This window comes from Bos mutus, chromosome 25 (genome assembly GCF_027580195.1).
Source record: "Bos mutus isolate GX-2022 chromosome 25, NWIPB_WYAK_1.1, whole genome shotgun sequence".
Lineage (NCBI taxonomy): Eukaryota > Metazoa > Chordata > Mammalia > Artiodactyla > Bovidae > Bos > Bos mutus.
In genome coordinates, this window is record NC_091641.1 from 41,413,426 (window position 1) to 41,434,046 (window position 20,621).

General features: G+C 63.3%; 2 protein-coding genes across 2 annotated transcripts; both read left to right on the forward strand.

Annotated features, from left to right (window-relative positions):
- Nucleotides 1–2,509: 2,509 nt before the first annotated feature.
- FBXL16 (F-box and leucine rich repeat protein 16) lies at nt 2,510–14,204 on the forward strand. The gene is made up of 6 exons (XM_070362987.1): nt 2,510–2,802; nt 9,175–9,830; nt 10,748–11,256; nt 11,635–11,719; nt 12,009–12,072; nt 12,272–14,204. Exons 2-6 carry the CDS (start codon nt 9,189–9,191, stop codon nt 12,418–12,420), a joined length of 1,449 nt encoding a protein of 482 aa, XP_070219088.1. The 5' UTR covers nt 2,510–2,802; nt 9,175–9,188; the 3' UTR covers nt 12,421–14,204.
- Nucleotides 14,205–15,267: 1,063 nt separating this feature from the next.
- On the forward strand, nt 15,268–20,587 carry WDR24 (WD repeat domain 24). The gene is given in 9 exon segments (XM_070362985.1): nt 15,268–16,414; nt 17,577–17,754; nt 17,897–18,087; nt 18,090–18,568; nt 19,085–19,203; nt 19,282–19,403; nt 19,500–19,604; nt 19,689–20,029; nt 20,171–20,587. Coding segments are annotated over 9 exon segments (2,370 nt in total). The 5' UTR covers nt 15,268–15,933; the 3' UTR covers nt 20,525–20,587.
- The last annotated feature ends 34 nt before the right edge of the window (nt 20,588–20,621 follow it).

Consider the following 20,621-nt stretch of genomic DNA (forward strand, 5'->3'; position numbering starts at 1 on the left):
AGGACCGCCAAACACATCTGTGGCCTCCCCACGCCACGTGGTCCCCCCCGCAGGCCCTCTCAGGGGGGCCCCTGCCTCTGGGTGGGGATCAGGGGCAGTGGGGGCACAGTGTCCATCCTCCCTGCGGGTCCAGGGCAGCCTGACCTCTGGGGAGCATGGGGCTGTCCTGACCTGCACTACATGAGGATCTCCAGGGCGACCCCTTGGGCCCCAGACTCACTTTCCAAGAGGGGACCTGCTTGTCTGAGGCCCCACCCCTGGAGGGCGGACCTGAGCCCAGGTTTGTGATCCCTGAGCACACACCTCACCCCAAGGAAAGGCCGTTCCTTCCCCATGAGGAGGTCGGGCCTGCAGAGCTGTGAGGTAAGCAGCTCCGCTCCCCGATGTGACTGCGGCTCCCTCTCAGAGCACAGTGCCTTTCGTCCTCACCCCCTCATGCTCCAGAACTGGAGACCCCCAGCTGCCTGGGCTAGGGAGACTCCTCTGTGCCCAGGCAACCAGATGAGGGGAGCTCCAGGTAAGGGGTGCCCCAAGTGAGTGCAGGGGTGTTTTAGGTGATGTGGTGATCAGGTGAGGGGTGTCCCAGATGAGGGGAGCTCCAGGGGAGGGGTGCCCCAGGGGAGGGGTGCTCCAGGTGAGAGGCACTCTGGGTGAGGGAAGCTCCAGGGGAGGGGAGCCCTAGGTGATGGGAGCTCCAGGGGAGGGGAGCTCCAGGGGAGGGGTGCTGCAAGTGAGGGGAGCCCCAGGTGAGGGATGCTCCAGGTGAGAGGCACTCTGGGTGAGGGAAGCTCCAGGGGAGGGGAGCCCCAGGTGAGGGGAGCTCCCGGGAGGGGAACCCCAGGTGAGGGGTGCTCCAGGTGAGGGGAGCCCCAGGTGAGGGGAGCTCCAGGGGAGGGGAGCTCCAAGGGGAGGGGAGCCCCAGGTGAGGGGAGCCCCAAGTGAGGGGAGCTCCAGGGGAGGGGTGCTCCAAGTGAGGGGAGCCCCAGGTGAGGGGAGTCCCAGGTGTTGGCACAGCCTGCTTTTTGCCTGGGCCCTGGCACCTGCTGAGGGGCAAGAGCCCCGCAAAGTGCAAAGTGAAGCCCTGCCTCCCAGTCAGGGCAGTGTGCACACCCCACTGCCCTCTGCCCACCAGGGCTGAGCCTACGTGGAGGTGACAGGCCGGGTCAGACAGCACTCCCCAGTCACCTCAGGTCTCACGCACCCCCACCCACCCCGCCAGGCCTCCTCCTTTGGTCAGGGTCAGCAGGACGGGGGCACAAGTCCCCACCACACACAGAGGTGTCCTCACCCCGCCAGCACCCACACAGCTGCCTGAGTGGCACCTCCCAGGCCAGCGCGGAGGGCCAGCCTGCCCCCTTCCACTGCCCCACCTCACACCAGTCCCCCTGGGTCTGCTTCCTATCAAAATGTTGCTGACAACAGCCGGTTTCATTTCTATTAAGGCTCTCAGGGGGCTGCCTCTCCGCCCTGAGGCTCTTTCCCTGGTGCAAAGACCCGGCTTTGCTCTCCCCACACCTGGTCCCTCTGCTGTCTCCCAGGAGGTCCCGAGGTGGGCAGTATGAGCCTCAGTCCTCCACCCTGAGCCTGCTGGGAGGCCTGGCATCCCCAGGGGCCCAGACAGAGCCTTCCGCATCCTCCCGCCCCGCCCCGCCCCGTCCCACCCTCTCTCCAGGCCTATTCCAGAGGGAACGTGCCTCAGGACCTTTGCACACCCCTTCCTGAACAACTTCCTTTGCCCTCTCTCCCTTGGGGGACTCAGTTTAGTGTCCTGTCCGCAGGAGCCCCACCACCACCACCACCCTCGGAGGACTCCATCACGTGTCCCTCTTGAACCTCCATCGCGCTCGTCTCTCTCCAAAATGATCTACTGGTCACTTGTTTCTCTGCTCTGCGGGTGCGCAACTGTGTCCCCCGCTGAGGGAGGTTCCGGGGCCTGGTACCCACAGGTGCGCGGAGGATGTGATGGCCGGGCGGTGAAGGGTGCCCGGCCGTCCGCTCCGCAGGAGGGGCCGGAAGGGGGAGGGTCGGACCGCTGGCGCCCAAGGGCTCGATCCTCTGGGCCCCGCTGGATTCGGGGTCCCCGCCACTCCTCCGAGGCAGGGCTCGCTCTAGCCTGGCTCTCCGTTCGCGGGCCTGGACCTTCCTTCGCCTCCCTCCTGCCCTCGCCGGCCCTCCTCTCCGCTCCCCGCCCCGCGCGCGCCGGGTTTGTTATTGTGCGGGCGCCCGTGGCAAGGGGGAGCGGGGGCGCGTGCCGGCCCGGCGCGTGGCCGTGGGCGCCGCGGCGGGAGCGCGCTGTGCGCGCGGGAGGGCGCGGCGGGGCGGGGCGGGGCTCGGCATCCTCGGCACCCCCGCCCTGGCTCGCCAGCCCGGATTGGCTACCGGCTCCGGGAGCGCGCGAGGGAGCGGCGCGTAAGGCCGGGCTGGGGGCGCGCGCGGCGCCGCCGGCGGCCGCGGAGGAGCGCGGGGAGGAGGGCGGAGGAGGAGCGCCGGGAGGAGGGCGAGGGGAGGGAGGAGGCGCCCGCCCGACTCCCTGCAAAGCGGCCTTATTTATCTGGGCACAGCCATAGCCTCCCCGGTGGGAGGCTCGGGGCGGCCGATCCTCTCCCACCGGGGAGCTCCTCTCGGGGGTGGGCAGCGGAGGGGCCCGGCCAGGCCGGACGCGGGGCGCGGGGCGCGGCCGGGCCCTGCCTGCCAGGCCAGCACCTCGGTCGCCTCCCTGCCTCGCCGGTGCCCATGCCGGGCTCCCCATGACGGGAGGACGCCCGGTGGACAGCGTGGCATGAGCCAGGAGCCCGGGCCGAGGTAAGGTGTGTGTGCCGGGCTAGGCTACAAGGCGGGGAGGGGGCAGGCCACAACACTGGGGAGGGGGCAGGCCACAGCACCGCCGAGGCCACAATGAGCAGGAGGCTGGGAAGGGTCTTGGGACAGCGCCGCCGCTGCCCCCCCGAGGGCTTAGGTAACCGCAGCCCCTTCCCTGGCGGCTGCAGCTGGGCCTCCAGCCTGCCAGACCTTCCCCCAGCCCTTCACCCCAGTGGCTGCCTGGTTGAGGCCCGATCCCCATGGCAACTGGACCAAGGCTGTGGGTCGGTGCCACCGTGCTGTCCCCCCGTGGACTCCGAATTACAGGCCCCCAGCTGGGCTGCCTGGGCGAGCTCCTGGACCCCCCACAGCACTCAGGACTCCTCACCCCAGCACCATGAGCCCCTACGCCTGGAGACAGGTGTTAGATACAGTTACACTCCAGGAGGAGCTTGTGAACGCGAGGCCCAGTCGCTGACCTGCCCCTGGACACCTGAGCCCGGCCCTGCATGGAGCTTCTACAGTGGGAGGTCGAGGGGAAGGGAGGGCGCTGGCCACGTGTGCTCTGGAGGAGGGGCCGGGCGCTGGCCAAGGCTGGAGGGCCCCAGAAGCAGAGCTGGGCACCCCGAGACTTGCTGGGGGAGGGTCTGTCCTTCTGGGGGTTTGAGTGGGTCGAGGAGTCCCCCACCCATGACCCAAGAAGGAGAGAAGGCCTGGCTGTTGGAACCTCCAGGAGCCTGCAGCCTGGCGGCCGCTCCTCCACCCCTCCCAGCCTCTGCACGGGAGGCTTTCCCTCCATGGACAAGGCCCATGGACCAGGGTCAACCCAGGCCCCCCTGGCGCCAGGCAGAGCCTGGGCCCCTTTCTTCCCACAGATGCCTTCGAAGGATGCTGGACGGAAGTCTTGGGGCAGGAGGCCTGGGCGGGTTGGGAGCCTGAGAGGTTTGGGGTCCCCCAGGGCAGCCCACTGGCTCCACAGGAGGTGGCCCTGGGGCTGGCCGAGGCTATCTGGGGAGGAGGGGGATTCAAGGCCCAGTCCCAAACACAGGCAGAGTGGGGAGGCTGTGCAGGCCCCAGGGCACCCCAGGACTCACCTAGCCGGATGCCTGCTGCCTCTGTGGCCTGGCTCCCCCTCACCTGGGGCCCAAGGGGCCTCTGCCTCCCCTTGCTGTGGGCCAGGCCTATGGGCATCTCTGACGCTCCGGGGGTTCATGGGGCCGATGCCACCCTCCAGCTCACACCCACTTTCGGGGCACTCGCACAAGTCCTGTCGCCCACTAGTAAGAAGGGAACAAGTAGCTGGAGGTTGGAGCACCTGGACACTCAGGCCAGCTGGGCCCAGCCTCAAGAAGGGCTGCACTGCGGGGACCAGGGAGACATCTCGCCTGGAGGCTGGGGAAGGGGTTCCTGGGCTGGCGCTGTGAGCTGTCTGCAGCCCCCATCTCATCACACGTGGGAGCTGCTGCTGTGTCTGAGGGCTGGCTGGAGGGACGAGCGGAGGTGGCAGCGAAGCGGGTGGCCCGGAACCTCCCCTCCCAGTGGCCCGGGGGAGCCTCAGTCAGACCCACTGCAGAGGGTAGGCTTGGCCTCCCCTGGGCAGTGTCTGAGGCACTGGATGCACCAGGCCCTGGAGGGCATGGACCCTTCAGAGCAGAGAGGCCTGGAGCCTGGCACATACTCCCAGAGGCACCCGGTCCCACGTGGCTGAGCTGCCCTGAGCTTGGCCACAGGACATGCTCTGCTGGAGCGCCAACTCGGCTCTCTCTTGAGGCCCACGTGCTGCCTTTCCAGAGCCCTGGGTGCCCGGGTGGGGCAGCCCTCACCCCCAAGCATCTCTGAGCTGGGGGCGGGAGGGGAGCGCTGCTGCTAGGACGTGTGCAACGTGGTAGGGATGTACATGTGCCTGAGTCACAGAGCTTGTCACGGAATTTGTCAGCCCGCGCCGTGTCCCCAACCCCAAGCTACCCTGGTCGTCACCCCAGTCCCTGGGCCACCGCTGCAGGTTGACTTGATGTGAGCTACCCATGCCCTGTCTAGCTCGATGGCCCTCAGCCGGCAGGGGAACTGGTCAGTGCAGGTTCTGTTGTATTAGACGGGCTATCAGGGGTGAGTGAACCTCTGAGCTGAGGACCATGATGGGTGGGTATAAGCAGTCCCAAAGATGAGTGTCTCAGTGGTTGACACGCAGCTTGCAGCTTCTGGAAGGAGAGCAGGGGCGTGACAGGGGGCACACTGGGAGAGACTCCCGGCCCAGGGCTCCAAGCTGGGAGAGCATAGGGACTGAACCAGAACAGAGCAGAGAAAGGAGGCAGCAGCAGCGGGCGGGGTGGGGTTGGGGGTGGGGGCGCAGGGTTGCACTCTGGACAGCCATGCCTGGCCTGAGTCTTAGGAGTAGGACAGCTGGAGGACTTGGGGTCAAATCCTAGCTTTGTGCAACTTCTGAAAATGCACTCTGAACCTTGCTGTCCTGGCTTGTGTGTGATGGGCTGAGATCAGCAGTGCAGTGGGAGGACGTGGCGCTCGGAAGCTTCCCTCCCTTCTAATGCTTCCTGTCCCCTTCCCCCTGGTCCGGCCAGACCATGGGGAACAGGCAGCCAGCACCCTCAACCCTGCAGCCCTCAAGGGGGGGACTTGGCCAAAAAGGAGACACAAGCCGTCCCCTTCCCGAGGTCTGAGTAAAGGTACAGCCCGCCCCAAGCCCCAGGGTCTTGGGAGCCTTCTCAGAGACCCTGGCATCACTCTTTCCCTCCCTCATGGACACCGGCCTCTGTCACAACCTGGACTGAAGAGCTGAGCCACAGTTGAGCCCTTCCGTCAACTGCCCTCCATCCCACCTCTGGGGAAGCTGCACCCCTTTCTACGTGACCCTGATCATTGGGCTGGCATTCTTCATTCACTCAGCCACCCAGCCAGCATGCTGTCTGTCCTCAGGAGAGACAGACAGGTAGACAGTGATGACAGTCCATGTCATGGCGGACATCTGGAGATGCTTTCAGGCCAGGGGTCCCACGGGGAGAGGCAGGGCGGTGCTCACACCAAAGGATAGAACAGGAGGAGCTTGCGGGGTTAAGGATCCTGGAGGCTTCCTGAGCAAGCAGGGGACCAGCATGTGCCTGGGCAGAGGGGGAGAAGAGTACAGGACAGCAGGTCTCACTGAACTGTGGGGTCAGTCTGGAAAGGGGTTGGAAGTGAGGCTCTTAGGTGGACTTGCTGGGTCTCAGCGCCCAGTGACTTCATCTATAGAAGAGGCAGCTCCTCAGGAAACCCCAGCATGGCCATCTCCAGACCTGGAAGCCACCAAGGTCTGGAGTCCTTGCAGGACTCACAGTGCTCCCCAGGTGCCCTCTGGCCCCCACGGTTCCCGTGAGTCTTCTGGGGAAGCAGAGGCCTGGTTTGCTCTCCTTGATTCACCTCTGGCTCAGGCTGGTGAAGACAAGAAGCTAAACTAGTGACTACCTTACTCCTCCTGTGGTGAACCAGGAGCCTGGAGCCCCTGCAGCCATCATAGGAGAAGCCCTCCCCCAGAATCCCACTCCTCATGGAGACACAGCACACCAGGGGATGAGGCTGAGAATAGTGCAAGCCTGACTGTCTTATTTTAAAAGACTCTTTCCCTGCGCCTTAGCTGCTGGTGTTGCTCCCTAAAGGGGAGTAGTCCCCAGGGGACTGGCTGCCCCGCCCTGTCCTGACAGGAAGACCAGGCGGGTCCTCCTGGACACACTAGGTGCAGTGGGGGCAGGTGCCAAGAAGGCAGAGATTGCAACCTGTCTTCTGGGTCAGAGGGTCAGAACCAGGCTGAGGGGCCCTTGTCCCAGCCCCCCAGGGGCCTCTTGCCTCACCGGCAGGAAGACCCATTTCTGATTTGAGCATTGTCCCAAAGCCCTGACCCCTGAGCTAAGGTGTGGCTGTTTCCAGTTTCGAACTGAAGATCTAGGGCTCAGACTAAGTCAACGAGGCTGGAGGGTGAGGAGCAGCTGGAGCGCAAGACCATGGACACGGTCGGGGAGCAGCAGGCCTGCTCTGTGGGAAGGAGGCTCAAACCCAGAACGTAGCGGGTGGGGAGGCTAACCGACAGGTGGACCAGGGGCTGTGGAAAGAGGGGCGGCCAGGTCTCGGACACTCCCTGCAAGCTGCTGTAAGCTCTTTTCCGTGGATGGGCTCCACCCAGAGGTCTGGGGGGTGGGGATGGGATTGTGGGTGTATGCAAATGTGAGCTGCTGTGGGGGACGGAAGGGAGCCCCGCGGATGCCCGGGGCATACACGTGATCCCCCCGACTCAGGCTCCACGTGCGCACCCATGGCTGGGAGAATTTTCAACCTAAATCGGCACTGCTCTTGAGTTATTTCTCCCTTGGTGCCGCCTCCGCCGCCTCCTCCTCCGGATCTTAGCTGGGCGGGCGTCTTCTCCCCCCTCCCCCCGCAAGCCTCCCGGGCCCCTCCCAGCCGAGCTGAGTTTGCCGGGCCGTACCCTCCCCGCCGCGCGCTGCCGCTGTCCGTGGTGGCGCGGCCCGGCCCGGCCCCGGAGCCCGCACGAGGCGGCTGCGGGGGCGCTGTCCATGGTGCTGCCGCCGCCGGGCGCGCCCTGCTCTGGGACACAGAAGGTATTCAGACAGGGGCTGCCCCTCTAACCAGCATAGCTCGCACGAGGGAATTGCCAGGATGCTCTCCCCTCTGGCCCCAGGATGGGGGGGGGGCACTTGTAGGCTTCATACTGTCCCTTCATGCGGCGCTGTTGTCCCAGGATGGCCCCTCCTATGTACTGGCATTAAGGGGTCTGGCCACCCCTGCCACTGTGGGCAACTGTAACTCCTGGGAGCCTCAGGTTCCTGGTCTGAAAACGGTGCTCACAGCAGTGCTTTCCCCTGTGCCCCCCAGCCGGGCAGTTGTGAGGCTGACATACACTATTACCCCAGTGGGCACTCGGCACGTGCTGTTAGGGATGTCGTGTATCAGCCCAGGTGAGGAATGCAACTACCTGGTCATGGCCTGCAGTGAACGGGCAGCCAAGGTGTGGGGGTCTCCTCTTCGGGCGTGGACTGGCAGCCTGAAGGTTCATGACTATCAGGGCATGAAGGCCTTTGGACTCAAAGCTGAGCTGGCAGCCACGAGGGCCACGTGTCCCAGTTAGACCCTTGGGCCCAGCCCAGGATGCATCCTCCCCAGATGTGGAATGCCGGCAAGTGTTGTCCTGTTCAGGGCTTGGGAACCAGTGGAGGTGTGATGCTGGGAAGGGCAGGGCAGGGAAGGACCACTGGCTCCCCTCCCCCTCGGGCCAGCAAGCTCACTCTGAGCCATGCCCTTGGTCCTCTCCTCATGCTGTTCCATGGGGCATATTGTCACCCCCAGGCTTTGAAGTGAGGAAAGTGAGGCTTGGAGCAGGGAAATGGCTCCCCAAGGCCACACAGCGATTTGGGATGAGCCACTGGGTACCCACCTCCAAGCTGAGTGTCAGAGGTGGGGACGGGCAGGAAATCTGGAATGAGAGGCAGATGGTAGCCCTGTGAGGGACCCACTGCCTCTTCTCTCTGGGGTCATCTGCATCCAGTGCCCTCTGCCACCCATTCACAGCCTTGGAGGCCTGAGCAGGGGAATGGGGGATGGTCTCAGTCCCACCCTGTGGGAAGATCCCTACACATAGCCTTTTTCAGCCAGTTCTGTGTCTGTGTCTTGGCTCCACCACTTACTGTGACCTCAGGCAAGCAATTCATGCTGCCTCAAGCTATGGTTTCCTCTTCTGTACAATGGGTACAATCATCAAAGCATTGTCCTCCATTGGTTGAGTGGGAGATTAAGGAAACAATATGTGTGCAGGGCTCATTGTGCTGGCATCACCATGAGCACCCTGGGAAGACACTTGCCCTTTCTCTGGGTATGTTCTGAGCCACAGAACCTCCTGCAGCCACAGAGATTCTCAGTGCATGCGCCTCAGATGGAGCACTTAAACCACTCCAGAGAGCTACACAGGTGTGACATAGAGGAGTGGCCAGAGAATGCCCCAAACCCTCAGTTCCCCAGCCTTGCCTGGCAGAGAGAGGCCTGGCAGGTGCCGATGGTGGGCAGCAGAGGTGAAGGGGACGGTCACCAGCGAGTGTTCCTCCACCTCTGTTCTGTCCATAGAACCCGGGGGTCAAAAAGCTCTGTGGTGGGTGGAGGTTGAGCTCAGTGCATACAGTAGGTGCTCAGGAGTGTTGTAGTCGTGACCAGCCCTGCCTTCCTGCACCTGCTCAGTCAGGGAGTCAGGGCTTACACTCAGACCCTTTCTGTTGGGCGTTTCTGGGAATGGCCTGGGAGGGGATGCCGGGGCGAGGGGGGGGTAGGGCGGAGCCTAGTCCTCCCGCGCAGGACTCACTGCCGTCTCCTGGACCCTGTCTGCAGCCCGAGCGAGGAAGATGTCGAGCCCGGGTGTCAACGGCGACCCCAAGCCTCCATGCTTGCCTCGCAATGGCCTGGTGAAACTGCCGGGCCAGCCCAATGGCCTGGGTGCAGCCAGCATCACCAAGGGCACGCCAGCTGCCAAGAACCGCCCTTGCCAGCCACCCCCGCCCACCCTCCCACCACCCAGCCTGGCTGGCCCGCCGCCCCGGGCTGCTCTGGCCGGGGGCCTGTGCCCCCAGGCAGGGCTCCCCCTTGGTGGACCAGCCTTAGCCCCAGTGTCTGGGCCCCCAGCAGAGCGACCGCCCCTGGCCACAGATGAGAAGATCCTCAATGGCCTCTTCTGGTACTTCTCGGCCTGCGAGAAGTGTGTGCTGGCGCAGGTGTGCAAGGCCTGGAGGCGTGTGCTCTACCAGCCCAAGTTCTGGGCGGGCCTCACGCCTGTGCTGCACGCCAAGGAGCTCTACACAGTGCTGCCTGGAGGGGAGAAGGAGTTCGTGAACCTGCAGGGCTTCGCAGCACGTGGCTTTGAGGGTTTCTGCCTGGTGGGCGTCTCTGACTTGGACATCTGTGAGTTCATCGACAACTACGCGCTCTCCAAGAAGGGTGTCAAGGCCATGAGCCTCAAGCGCTCCACCATCACTGATGCCGGCCTGGAGGTGCGCACTGCCATGGGCCCAGAGGAGCAAGGGCTGGGGGCTGGGCCAGGCAGTAGCCACTCAGCACATGTGTGTTGTGGGGGGTGGGGCGGTGAGGAAGAAGCTTTCACACACAAGCGGCAAAGTGGCTGAGGGTGGGGCTGGTGCCCTGAGGAGTGTGGCTGTGGGGTGGGGGGAACAGGGCTGGCTACTTAGTTTGGGGGATCTAGTTCAAAATGAAAATTTGGGTCCTTTGCTCAAAGATAACTAAGGATTTCAAGACAGTAACAGCAAAGCAGGGGCTTCCCAGGTGGCGCTAGTGCTAAAGAACCCACCTGCCAATGGAGGAGACAGCTTCAGTCCCTGGGTTGGGAAGATCCCCTGGAGGAGGATATGGCAACCCATTCTAGTATTCCTGCCTGGAGAATCCCATGGACAGAGGTTGCAGAGTTGGACACAACTCAACTGACTTAGCACTCATGCATGCAACAGCAAAGCAGACAAATGTGAGACCCTGCATGCCGAGGATGCTGGAGGAGGTGGGAGAAGCAGGGGCAAAGGTCAGAGGAGCAGCTGTGGAGGTGGCCCCTTCCCCAGGAAGGGGACTCTAATCATCACATCATTAACACCAAGGGCTCTGAGCACCTGCTCGGGCCTGGCCCCGGACTCCCAGATCCCCTGTGCCCTGCCTCCTCCCTTAGAATGTTGTTTACATGTAATGAACACACTGTAAAGTGCACTTGGCAGAGTCCAGCTTGATGGATGTTGACACCGTCTGCACCCTCAAGAACACAGCTTCCTGCCCCTCAGCGGGCTCCTTCCACCCTGTCTGCTATCAGCCACCATGCCCATGGGGAGGCTCATGCTTGGGAAACCACGGTAGGCTTGAGCCCCATGGAGGCCTCCTGACCCCCCCCCGACCCTGCACCTGTCCACAGGTGATGCTGGAGCAGATGCAGGGCGTGGTGCGCCTGGAGCTGTCAGGTTGCAACGACTTCACCGAGGCTGGGCTGTGGTCCAGCCTGAGCGCGCGGATCACCTCGCTGAGCGTGAGCGACTGCATCAACGTGGCCGACGACGCGATCGCGGCCATCTCACAGCTGCTGCCAAACCTAGCCGAGCTGAGCTTGCAGGCCTACCACGTGACGGACACAGCCCTGGCCTACTTCACAGCGCGCCAGGGCCACAGCACGCACACACTGCGCCTGCTCTCCTGCTGGGAGATCACCAACCACGGCGTGGTCAACGTGGTGCATAGCCTGCCCAACCTCACCGCGCTCAGCCTCTCTGGCTGCTCCAAGGTCACGGACGACGGCGTGGAGCTTGTGGCCGAGAACCTGCGGAAGCTCCGCAGCCTCGACCTCTCCTGGTGCCCGCGCATCACTGACATGGCGCTCGAGTATGTGGCCTGCGACCTGCATCGCCTGGAGGAGCTCGTGCTGGACAGGTGTGCACGGCCCCACCCCTAGGCCACGGAGGGCAGGGCCAGGCAAGGCTGCTGGACCTCTAAGAAGGGAGCCTAGTGGACAAACCTGTAGTTAGAGGGGGGCTGCAGCGAGGGGGGCGGGGCCCTCAGAGGCTAGCCTAGTGTGGACTATAACACGGGGGCGGGGCTGAGCAGTGCCCGCCACCCCCCACCGCCCCCCCCCCCAGGGAATATGACCTAGCGGCCACTTGGGGGCGGAGCCTGGGTGGCGCGCGGCACGGTGGGGCAGGAAGGTAGCTCAGCTCCGGGCGTCTGGGGCGGAAAAGGAGGAAGGGGCCAGAGCTGAGGGGCGGGGACAGGTGTTTTGAAGGTGGGCAACCCCTTCTGTTGCGACCACAGGTGTGTACGCATCACGGACACTGGCCTCAGCTATTTGTCCACCATGTCGTCCCTCCGCAGCCTCTACCTGCGATGGTGCTGCCAGGTATCAGCCCTCCATGCCTCCAGAGACTAGGGAGTAGCGGGGGAGGTGGGGGGCGCGGGGAAAGCCCCCACCCAGATATGCCGCTGACCTGTAAGGAAGCCCACTCAGATCCTGTAAGGAAGTCTGGGATCCCTTCACACCCAAGCGGCGCGCATGGAGTCCCCAGGGCCCTCAGCGACTCCGTGGGGACCTGAGAACCTACCCCCTTCCCCCTACGGCCTGACGCTAGGAGTGGGGCTCCCTCGAGGCGGGAACGGAAATAGCTAACTCGCCCCGCTCTCCCGCCCAGGTGCAGGACTTCGGGCTGAAGCACCTCCTGGCCATGAGGAGTCTGCGTCTCTTGTCTCTGGCAGGTGAGCCCCTGTGCCGCCCTCCTGGGCAGTGGCCACTCATCCCCACCTAGGCCGACTCCGCCAGCAGTGCCGGGACCCTCGTGCAGACCCACGCCTGGTGTTGACTTACGGCGGCCCAGGTCCCACCCGGCCAGAGGCGGAGTCTCGCCTGGTCCGGGCCCCGCCCTGGTCACGCCCACTAAGCCCCGCCCCTCCGCAGGCTGTCCGCTGCTGACCGCCACCGGGCTGTCGGGCCTGGTGCAGCTGCAGGACCTGGAGGAGCTGGAGCTGACCAACTGCCCCGGAGCCACCCCCGAGCTCTTCAAGTACTTCTCGCAGCACCTGCCCCGCTGCCTCGTCGTCGAGTAGTCGGGGCCTCCCGGCCCTCGGCCCCTCGCTCTCCTCCCCGCCCCGCCCCGAGCAAGGAGGGCGGCGGGCGGGCCAGCCCCGCGCACGCACGCACGCACGCTCGGGGAATTTGTGCATGCCCCTCGCGCCCGCAACTGCACGCCCGCCCTTCGCCACGCCACAGTCGCCTCCATCGTTCGCCCGCCCGCCGGAGGCGGAGCGCTGGGGCTCGGTCCTGGGGGCGCTTTGAGCTCGCCAGACGGCCGCCCCTACCGCCTTCTCCGCCACACCCCGCTCTGTCTCCCCACCCCGGGCAGGGCCCAGGGGGATTGAGGGGAGCTGGGTCCCCTAGGACACAGGGGCCCGGAAGAGCCCCCAGGGCTTCCCGCATCTTCCACTGCACCGCGCCTGGAGCCCTCCGAGGGGTGCGAGGGGAAACAGGCCGCCGCCAAAGCCATGGCCCGCCCAGGAGCCCAAGTCCCGCCCGCCCTTCCCCAGCTCATGCCAGCCTGACCCTCAGCGACCTCCCCTCTTCCTTGCCGCTGTGTGAGAGAGGCCCGGCTCGCCCCACCCCACCCACAGACCTAAGGTCCTCGGACCCTGGCCAGGCTAGGGCAGAACTGGATTAGGAGAGGGGCCACCGGGCTGACAGTGACCTTGGCATAATCAACATTAGCCCAGCTGGCCCCAGTCCACCTCAACTCAGGGGTGGCATAGCTACCTTGGGAGGCTTGCAGCTGGAGCGACCATTAGGGCCTGCAGGCCTTGGGAGCAGTCCTGAGTGGACCCTGCCCTGCAACCCCTGTAGCCAGCTGGGCCCAGGCCCCTCAGCGCAACGCTTCATCCTGGGCAGGTCTCCACCAGGTGGAAGCTGGGAAAGGGGGCCCTAGCCAGTGACCAATCTTCCAGTGACCAGCTCCCCCTCAACACCCAAAGGGAGGGCTCCTTTCTAGCCACAGCCTCCCTCTCCCCAGCTTCCCAGACTTCTACCTGCCCACATGGGCGCACCGTGTTCTGTCTAGTCCCAACACACCTGGAAGTCCTGGGGTGCTGGCCCATCTTGGCGATTGCTGAGGAGGGGGCTGGGACCCCTTTCCATCCCAACCTTGAGCACCCACACCCTATCTTGGGACACTCCCCCTGCCCCCAATCTGGTTGGAAGAGAGTAGCCAGTTTCCAGAGAGCCAGAGAGTGACAGAGAGAGAGAGAGAAAGAGAAAGAGCGAGTGAGAGATGCTGTTGAAGACAGACAGTTCAACAGCCCAAAGATTTCCCTGCCCCTGGAGTGCTGGCCAGAGGCTCCAGGGCTGAGATGGTCAGGAGCCAGTTTCTTCAGCCCCTCCTCCCCACAGCTCCCAGTGGGGAGGGGCAGCTGTCCATTTGTCCAAAGTATTAATGCAACTGAAGCTGTGATATTTCCAACGACTGTAGGAGGAAAAATTAGGGGGACAGAGGAAAACAAAACCAACCAACCCCTAAAATCATTTTCTTATTGTACATAACGACCTCATTCTCCTGTATATGCGGAAGATATAACCTTATATTTGGTAAGTGTTTCTTGTGCTATTTTATCACGTGACCTGTTTATAAAAATATATATTAAAAAAGTTGTAAAAACACATGTCTGAATTGTTTTTAGGTCATCACACCATGGTGGGGAAGGTGTTATCTGTCCTGAGTGGCCCAAGTCTGAATTTTTGTGCACCCCTCATCAGGTTTATTGGTTCTTTTAATAAACATGCAGAGACTGGTAACACTGTGCCAGGCTGGAAACCCAGCAGTGACCACCACAGAAGGCCCCTAACCTCTTACTGTGTCAGCGGGGAGAGACACTAAAATCATTACATATAACAGTCCTTCCAAAATATCTAGGATATAGCCCATTCTTCCAAGGGCAAAAATGAGGGCTGCTAGGGGTATCCTTGGAGAAGGAAATGGCAACCCACTCCAGTGTTCTCTCCTGGAGAATCCCAGGGACGGGGGAGCCTGGTGGGCTGCCGTCTATGGGGTCGCACAGAGTCGGACACGACTGAAGCGACTTAGAAGCAGAAGCAGCAGCAGCAGCAGCAGGGGTATCCTAGACGATCACACAGAGCAGCAAGCACCGGCCAGGGCGCATAGCCAGCAAAGAAAGGGCGGCTCAGAGAGGGTCACTGATTGAACCGTTTGTGTGAACAGGTCCAGTCAGGCACCAGAGCTCTTGGAGACAGACGGATGCGAGTTCATACTCGTGTGAAACAGATGTAATCAGTATACCAGGTTGTGACGAGCGCCGTGAAGGCCACTTAGATGGGGTGGCCGGGGAAGGCCTCTAAAAACGTGCCATTTAAGCTGAACTCTGAGGGATGAGGAGAATTGTTCTGGGGAGGACAACGAGCGAGCACGCGCGATGACCGTGAGGCAGGTAAGGGCGCAGCCGGCTGGGAGCCGCCGTGGCGGGAGCTGCGCGGAGGGGACGGGGCCGGGAGCTCGGGATTTGCCTCCCAGCGCGGTGAGGACGTGTGGGGAGGCCCGCAGGCCGAAGAGTCCCTGGCTGTGTGGAGCTCAGATGAGGCGGGAGGAGGGACCCCTGGAGAGCCGCTAGGAAGCTGTTCCCGAGTACCGAAGAGGGCGAAAAAGAAGGCGGAGACGGAGGAGGGGTGTGGGGCTAGCCTGGGAATGCCTGGGCTTGCTGATGGACCGTGGGGCAGAGATGAGCACTAGCGTTAAAATAACACGAGTAAAAGAGGAAGAGGAAGAATACCGGAGGCGGAACCGGCGGAGCCTCTACCCCACCTCTGCTCTCCCCTCCGCCTCCAAGGCGCGCTCCCGTCCCGGAACGTTTGTGGTGTGGGCACCCGCTTCCAGCGCGGGGCTGGAAAGAAAAGGACCACGTTCGGCGGGGGGCGGGACGGAAACGGGCTGCTTCCGGCGCGGCCGTTCCTCCCCTGCCCGGCAGTTTCGGGAAATGGCTCCTGTGCCCGCGGAAGGAGAGACTTCTCCGTTCCTCCGGTTCTGTTCCCGCTGTCTCCGCTCCCGCCGCAACCTCTGCGCCGCCAGGCTCTCCTGAGCGGTCGCGCCAGCCATCCCTCTGGCTCCGTAAACAGCTCGGTCCTGGAAGCCCCTCTGACCCTCGCGCCTCTGTAGTCTGTGTTTTCTGGGCGTCTCTGGTCTTCCTGCCCCCTTTCCAGAGGCCGACTGTGCACGGTGGGAGCCATCTGGTTTCCCTGGCGGGACTGACTGCCCGAAGGTCCAGTGACCATCCTGATTTGGCAGTTAGGGGGTTGGAGAATTGGCCTGGCCTGGGGCTGACCAGGTAAGGTCTCCCCCAGAAGTCAGACATGGGGCTGGCTAGCCTCAGGGCAGCCATGGCGCCCTCCGTCTGCCCGGTGAGGGTGATGGAACTTGCCTATCAGACCGACTAACGGTGGACTCCACTGGACTAAGCAGTTTTGGAGGAACCACCCAGGGTGAAGGGTCTGAGTGGCCACGCCCCTGCCGCCAGGCTGACCAGGCCTGCCCACTTCACTGATCTGTCCTCGCCACTCGTGCAGCCATGGAGAAGATGTCCCGCGTGACCACGGCCCTCGGTGGAAGCGTGCTGACTGGCCGCACCATGCACTGCCATCTGGATGCTCCAGCCAACGCCATCAGCGTGTGCCGTGACGCGGCCCAAGTGGTCGTAGCAGGCCGCAGCATCTTCAAGATCTATGCCATTGAGGAGGAGCAGTTTGTGGAGAAGCTGAACCTGCGCGTGGGCCGCAAGCCCTCCCTCAACCTGAGCTGTGCAGACGTTGTCTGGCACCAGATGGACGAGAACCTGCTGGCCACGGCTGCCACCAACGGCGTGGTGGTCACCTGGAACCTGGGCCGGCCGTCCCGCAACAAGCAGGACCAGCTGTTCACGGAGCACAAGCGTACAGTGAACAAAGTGTGCTTCCACCCCACTGAGGCCCACGTGCTGCTCAGCGGCTCCCAGGATGGCTTCATGAAGTGCTTTGACCTGCGCAGGAAGGACTCTGTCAGCACCTTCTCGGGTGAGGCCCTGGGAGGCAGGTCAGGCAGGTGTGCATCTCTGCAGGTGGCCGACCTGTCTAGGCAGGTTAAGAAGCACTGTTTGTCAGAGGCCCTCAGGTGTGCTCCCAGAGGGCTTCCTGGAGGAGGAGCCAGCTGAGCTGGCACTGGAGGAGGGGGTGGAGGTCAGCAGGGAAGGGGCAGGGGTGGGCCTGGTGGAAGTGTGAGGGGTATGTGGAGTGTGGGCACAGCGTTGATGCACTTGCGGGGCCAGCAGGAGTCGAGGGTAGTGTGGGATCAGGGAGAGGGCAAATGGGTGGCTGCCCTGGCAGCTGAGCCTTCTCTCGCCATGCCTCAGAGCTCCAGGCCACCTCATTGCATGAAGTCTGCTTCCAGGGTCCTCAGCCCAGGGAAGCAGTGGGGAGTGGGGCATTGCCTGGTTCCTCCCCCCTCAAGTTCCCTTCCCAGCAGGTCCAGCTCTTGACACCCCCGCCTTGAGCCAGCTTACCTTTTTACCTCGATGAGACCAAATGAAGGACAGGGCAGAGCCCTCAGATAATCAGGGAGCATCTTACGACAGTCCTTGAGCTCCCTGTGCGGGGGAAAGCTGGATGCTGCATTCGAAGGCTCCTGGTGTGGTGGTCCTCAGGGCTAGACGTGTCCCCTCAAGGTCTCCAGTCCTTGGGGGCTGGCCAGCCTGGCAGCTCCAGCTCAAGGTGTAGGGCCTGGGCAGAGCCTGGGGCATTCTATCCCTGCCTCCTGGGGCCTGAGGTTTCCAGAGGATTGTGTTCGGCCCACCAAGGCTCCTGTTCACACAGTGCTCTGACACCTGGTCCTGAAGCCGTGACAGCTTTGCACGAGGACGGATGTCAGATGCAGAATCCAGAGAAAATCAAGGTCCAGGAGTCTGTTAAAAACCACCCGATGCCTGGTGTCCCTCTCACCTGCCTAGGCTCTTATCTGCTTTGCCATGCCTCTCTTTGCCCCTGTCCACTCTGGACAGGCCTTGGCAGTGTCTACACCACCCTCCAGGCCTTCTGGTCTGGGCCATGGGCAGGAATGCAGCACCAGCCCACATCCATTCCAAGGAATCCCCATTGGTTGCTTGCTTTCCCTCCTGGAGCTCCTGTGGGCCACCCTGTCCCCCACCCTCAACCTTCTCCCTCCACTAATGTCCACTCACAGGCCAGTCTGAGAGTGTGCGTGACGTCCAGTTCAGCATCCGAGACTACTTCACCTTCGCGTCCACCTTCGAGAATGGCAACGTGCAGCTCTGGGACATTCGGCGGCCTGACCGCTGTGAGCGAATGTTCACAGCCCACAATGGGCCTGTATTCTGCTGTGACTGGCACCCCGAGGACAGGTGTGGGCTGGGAGCCAGGGCAGCGGGGCAGGGTGGGTGGGCTTGTGGAAGGGCTCTCTGACTGCCTCAAGACCTGTGAGACAGAGTGGGGAGCCCTCCCACCCCGAAAGAGGTCACTGAGGACTTCCTGGGCCTTCCCCAGGGGCTGGCTGGCCACAGGTGGGCGTGACAAGATGGTGAAGGTCTGGGACATGGCCACACACCGTGCCAAGGAGGTGCACTGTGTGCAGACCATCGCCTCCGTGGCCAGAGTCAAGTGGAGGCCTGAGTGCCGCCACCACCTCGCCACGTGCTCCATGATGGTGGACCACAATGTCTACGTGTGGGACGTGCGCCGCCCTTTGTGCCTGCCGCCATGTTTGAGGAGCACCGGGACGTCACGACGGGCATCGCCTGGCGCCACCCGCATGACCCCTCGTTCCTGCTCTCCGGCTCCAAGGACAGCACTCTGTGTCAGCACCTGTTCCGCGACGCCAGCCAGCCTGTTGAGCGTGCCAACCCTGAGGGCCTCTGCTACGGCCTCTTTGGGGACCTGGCCTTCGCAGCCAAGGAGAGCCTCGTGGCCACCGAGTCGGGGCGCAAACCCTACGCTGGGGATCGGCGCCACCCCATCTTCTTCAAGCGCAAGCTGGACCCTGCCGAGCCCTTTGTGGGCCTCGCCTCCAGTGCCCTCAATGTCTTTGAGATAGAACCCGGCAGCGGCAGCATGAGCTGGTTCGTGGATACAGCCGAGCGTTACGCCCTGGCCGGCCGACCACTGGCCGAGCTCTGTGACCACAATGCGAAAGTGGCTCGAGAGCTTGGCCGTAACCAGGTACACAGGGTGGGCTGAGGGCTAGGATCTTGGTACAGGGCCTGGCACTCCTCTGACAGCTGCGGCTGGACCGTGCCGAGTTCAGAGTTCAGCTCTGGCTGAGGACACCCCCAGCTTGCCCCAGTAACAGAGTGTCCAGAGCCCCAGGAGTGGGCCAGATGCCAGTGCCATTCCTGGGGTGCAGGCCTGGGTGTTGTGGGGTCTTGGCCCCTCTTGGCTTGTCCTTGCTTCTAGACTTCCCAGGATGTCCAGCCCTACAGAGAATGTCCACATTGCCTTGCTCATCATCTCCCTGGGACCTCAGGCCCATTTCCATGTTTCCTCTGCCCGTACAGGATGGAGGCTAGGTTTTTTGTTTTTCCTATGGGCCTCGGCTTCCCACCTGGGGTGGGCCAGGACGTTGGGTCCCTGGGGCAGCTGAAAGCTGAGGGTTTGTGGTTCTATCCAGGCAGAGGGGAGCCTGTGCAGGCCTCCAGGGACCCAGGACCCCCATGACTGACTAGTGCCTACCCCTAGGTGGCTCAGACGTGGACCATGCTCCGGATCATCTACTGTAGTCCTGGTCTGGTGCCCACCACCAATCTCAACCACAGCATGGGCAAGGGCAGCTCCTGTGGCCTGCCCCTCATGAACAGGTAGACACCTGGGGGCGGCTCTCCCCAGAGGGTGGGACTGCTGGTGCCTACCCACCCATCGGCCCTCCCTGCCTCCAGTTTCAACCTGAAGGATATGGCCCCAGGACTGGGCAGTGAGACTCGGCTGGACCGCAGCAAGGGTGATACACGGAGCGACACAGTGCTGCTGGACTCCTCAGCCACACTCATAACCAATGAAGGTAGGGTGGGGGCTGGCAGAGGGCCTTCATGGGATTGGGAATGGGTCTCCAAGCGTGAGGCAGTCCTGGAATGCTCTCCCTCCCTCCCTGGGACAGATAACGAGGAGACTGAGGGCAGCGATGTGCCCACTGATTACCTGTTGGGCGACGTGGAAGGTGAGGACGATGAGCTTTACCTGTTGGATCCGGAACACGCACACTGTAAGTGGGGGTGTGGGGAAGGGGTGGAGTGGGGCTGGGAGGCGGGGCCAGAGCCTGCCTACCCTTCCTGCCCCTATGTCATAGCGGAGGAGCCCGAGTATGTGCTGCCCCAGGAGGCCTTCCCGCTGCGCCACGAGATTGTGGATACCCCGCCGGGGCCCGAGCACCTGCAGGACAAGGCCGACTCTCCCCACGTGAGCGGCAGTGAGGCAGATGCAGCCTCCCTGGTGCCTGTGGACTCCTCCTTCTCACTCATCTCGGTCTCGCACGCGCTGTGCGACAGCCGCCTGCCGCCCGACTTCTTCAGCGCCCTAGTGTGTGACATGCTGCGCTTCTATGCCGAGCAGGGTGATGTGCAGATGGCCGTGTCCGTGCTCATTGTGCTGGGTGAGCGCGTGCGCAAGGACATCGACGAGCAAACCCAGGTGGGTGACAGGGTCTGGGGGTCTTCCTGGAGCAGCTGCCACCCCGAGGACTGCCCCTGCACGCCCCGCCTACACCCGCACCTGTGTCTATGCCCAGGGAACCCCGGGTTCTTACTCCGCCCTCCCCGCCCTGCCCACCAGGAGCACTGGTACACGTCCTACATCGACCTGCTGCAGCGCTTCTGCCTCTGGAACGTGTCCAATCAAGTGGTTAAGCTCAGCACCAGCCGCGCCATCAGCTGCCTCAACCAGGCCTCCACCACCCTGCATGTCAACTGCAGCCACTGCAAGCGGCCCATGAGCAGCCGGGGCTGGGTGTGCGACCGCTGCCGCCGCTGCGCCAGCATGTGCGCCGTCTGCCACCACGTGGTCAAGGGGCTCTTCGTGTGGTGCCAGGGCTGTAGTCACGGCGGCCACCTGCAGCACATCATGAAGTGGCTGGAGGGCAGCTCCCACTGCCCCGCCGGCTGCGGCCACCTGTGCGAGTACTCCTGACCCGCTGCCGGGCTGGTGGGGATGGGCTTGTGAACCAAATAAAGGACGCGGGAGGCATTCTGAGCGGCTTGTTACCTGCTCGTGTCGCTTGGGGTCA

What these genes read in the sequence shown, in the direction of transcription:
- FBXL16 (XM_070362987.1), top strand. Translation starts at nt 9,189, where the DNA reads ATGTCGAGCCCGGGTGTCAACGGCGACCCCAAGCCTCCATGCTTGCCT. An exon ending in TCACTGATGCCGGCCTGGAG is followed by an intron (nt 9,831 to 10,747) that starts GTGCGCACTGCC and finishes ACCTGTCCACAG; the next exon opens with GTGATGCTGGAGCAGATGCA. An exon ending in ACCTGCGATGGTGCTGCCAG is followed by an intron (nt 11,720 to 12,008) that starts GTATCAGCCCTC and finishes TCTCCCGCCCAG; the next exon opens with GTGCAGGACTTCGGGCTGAA.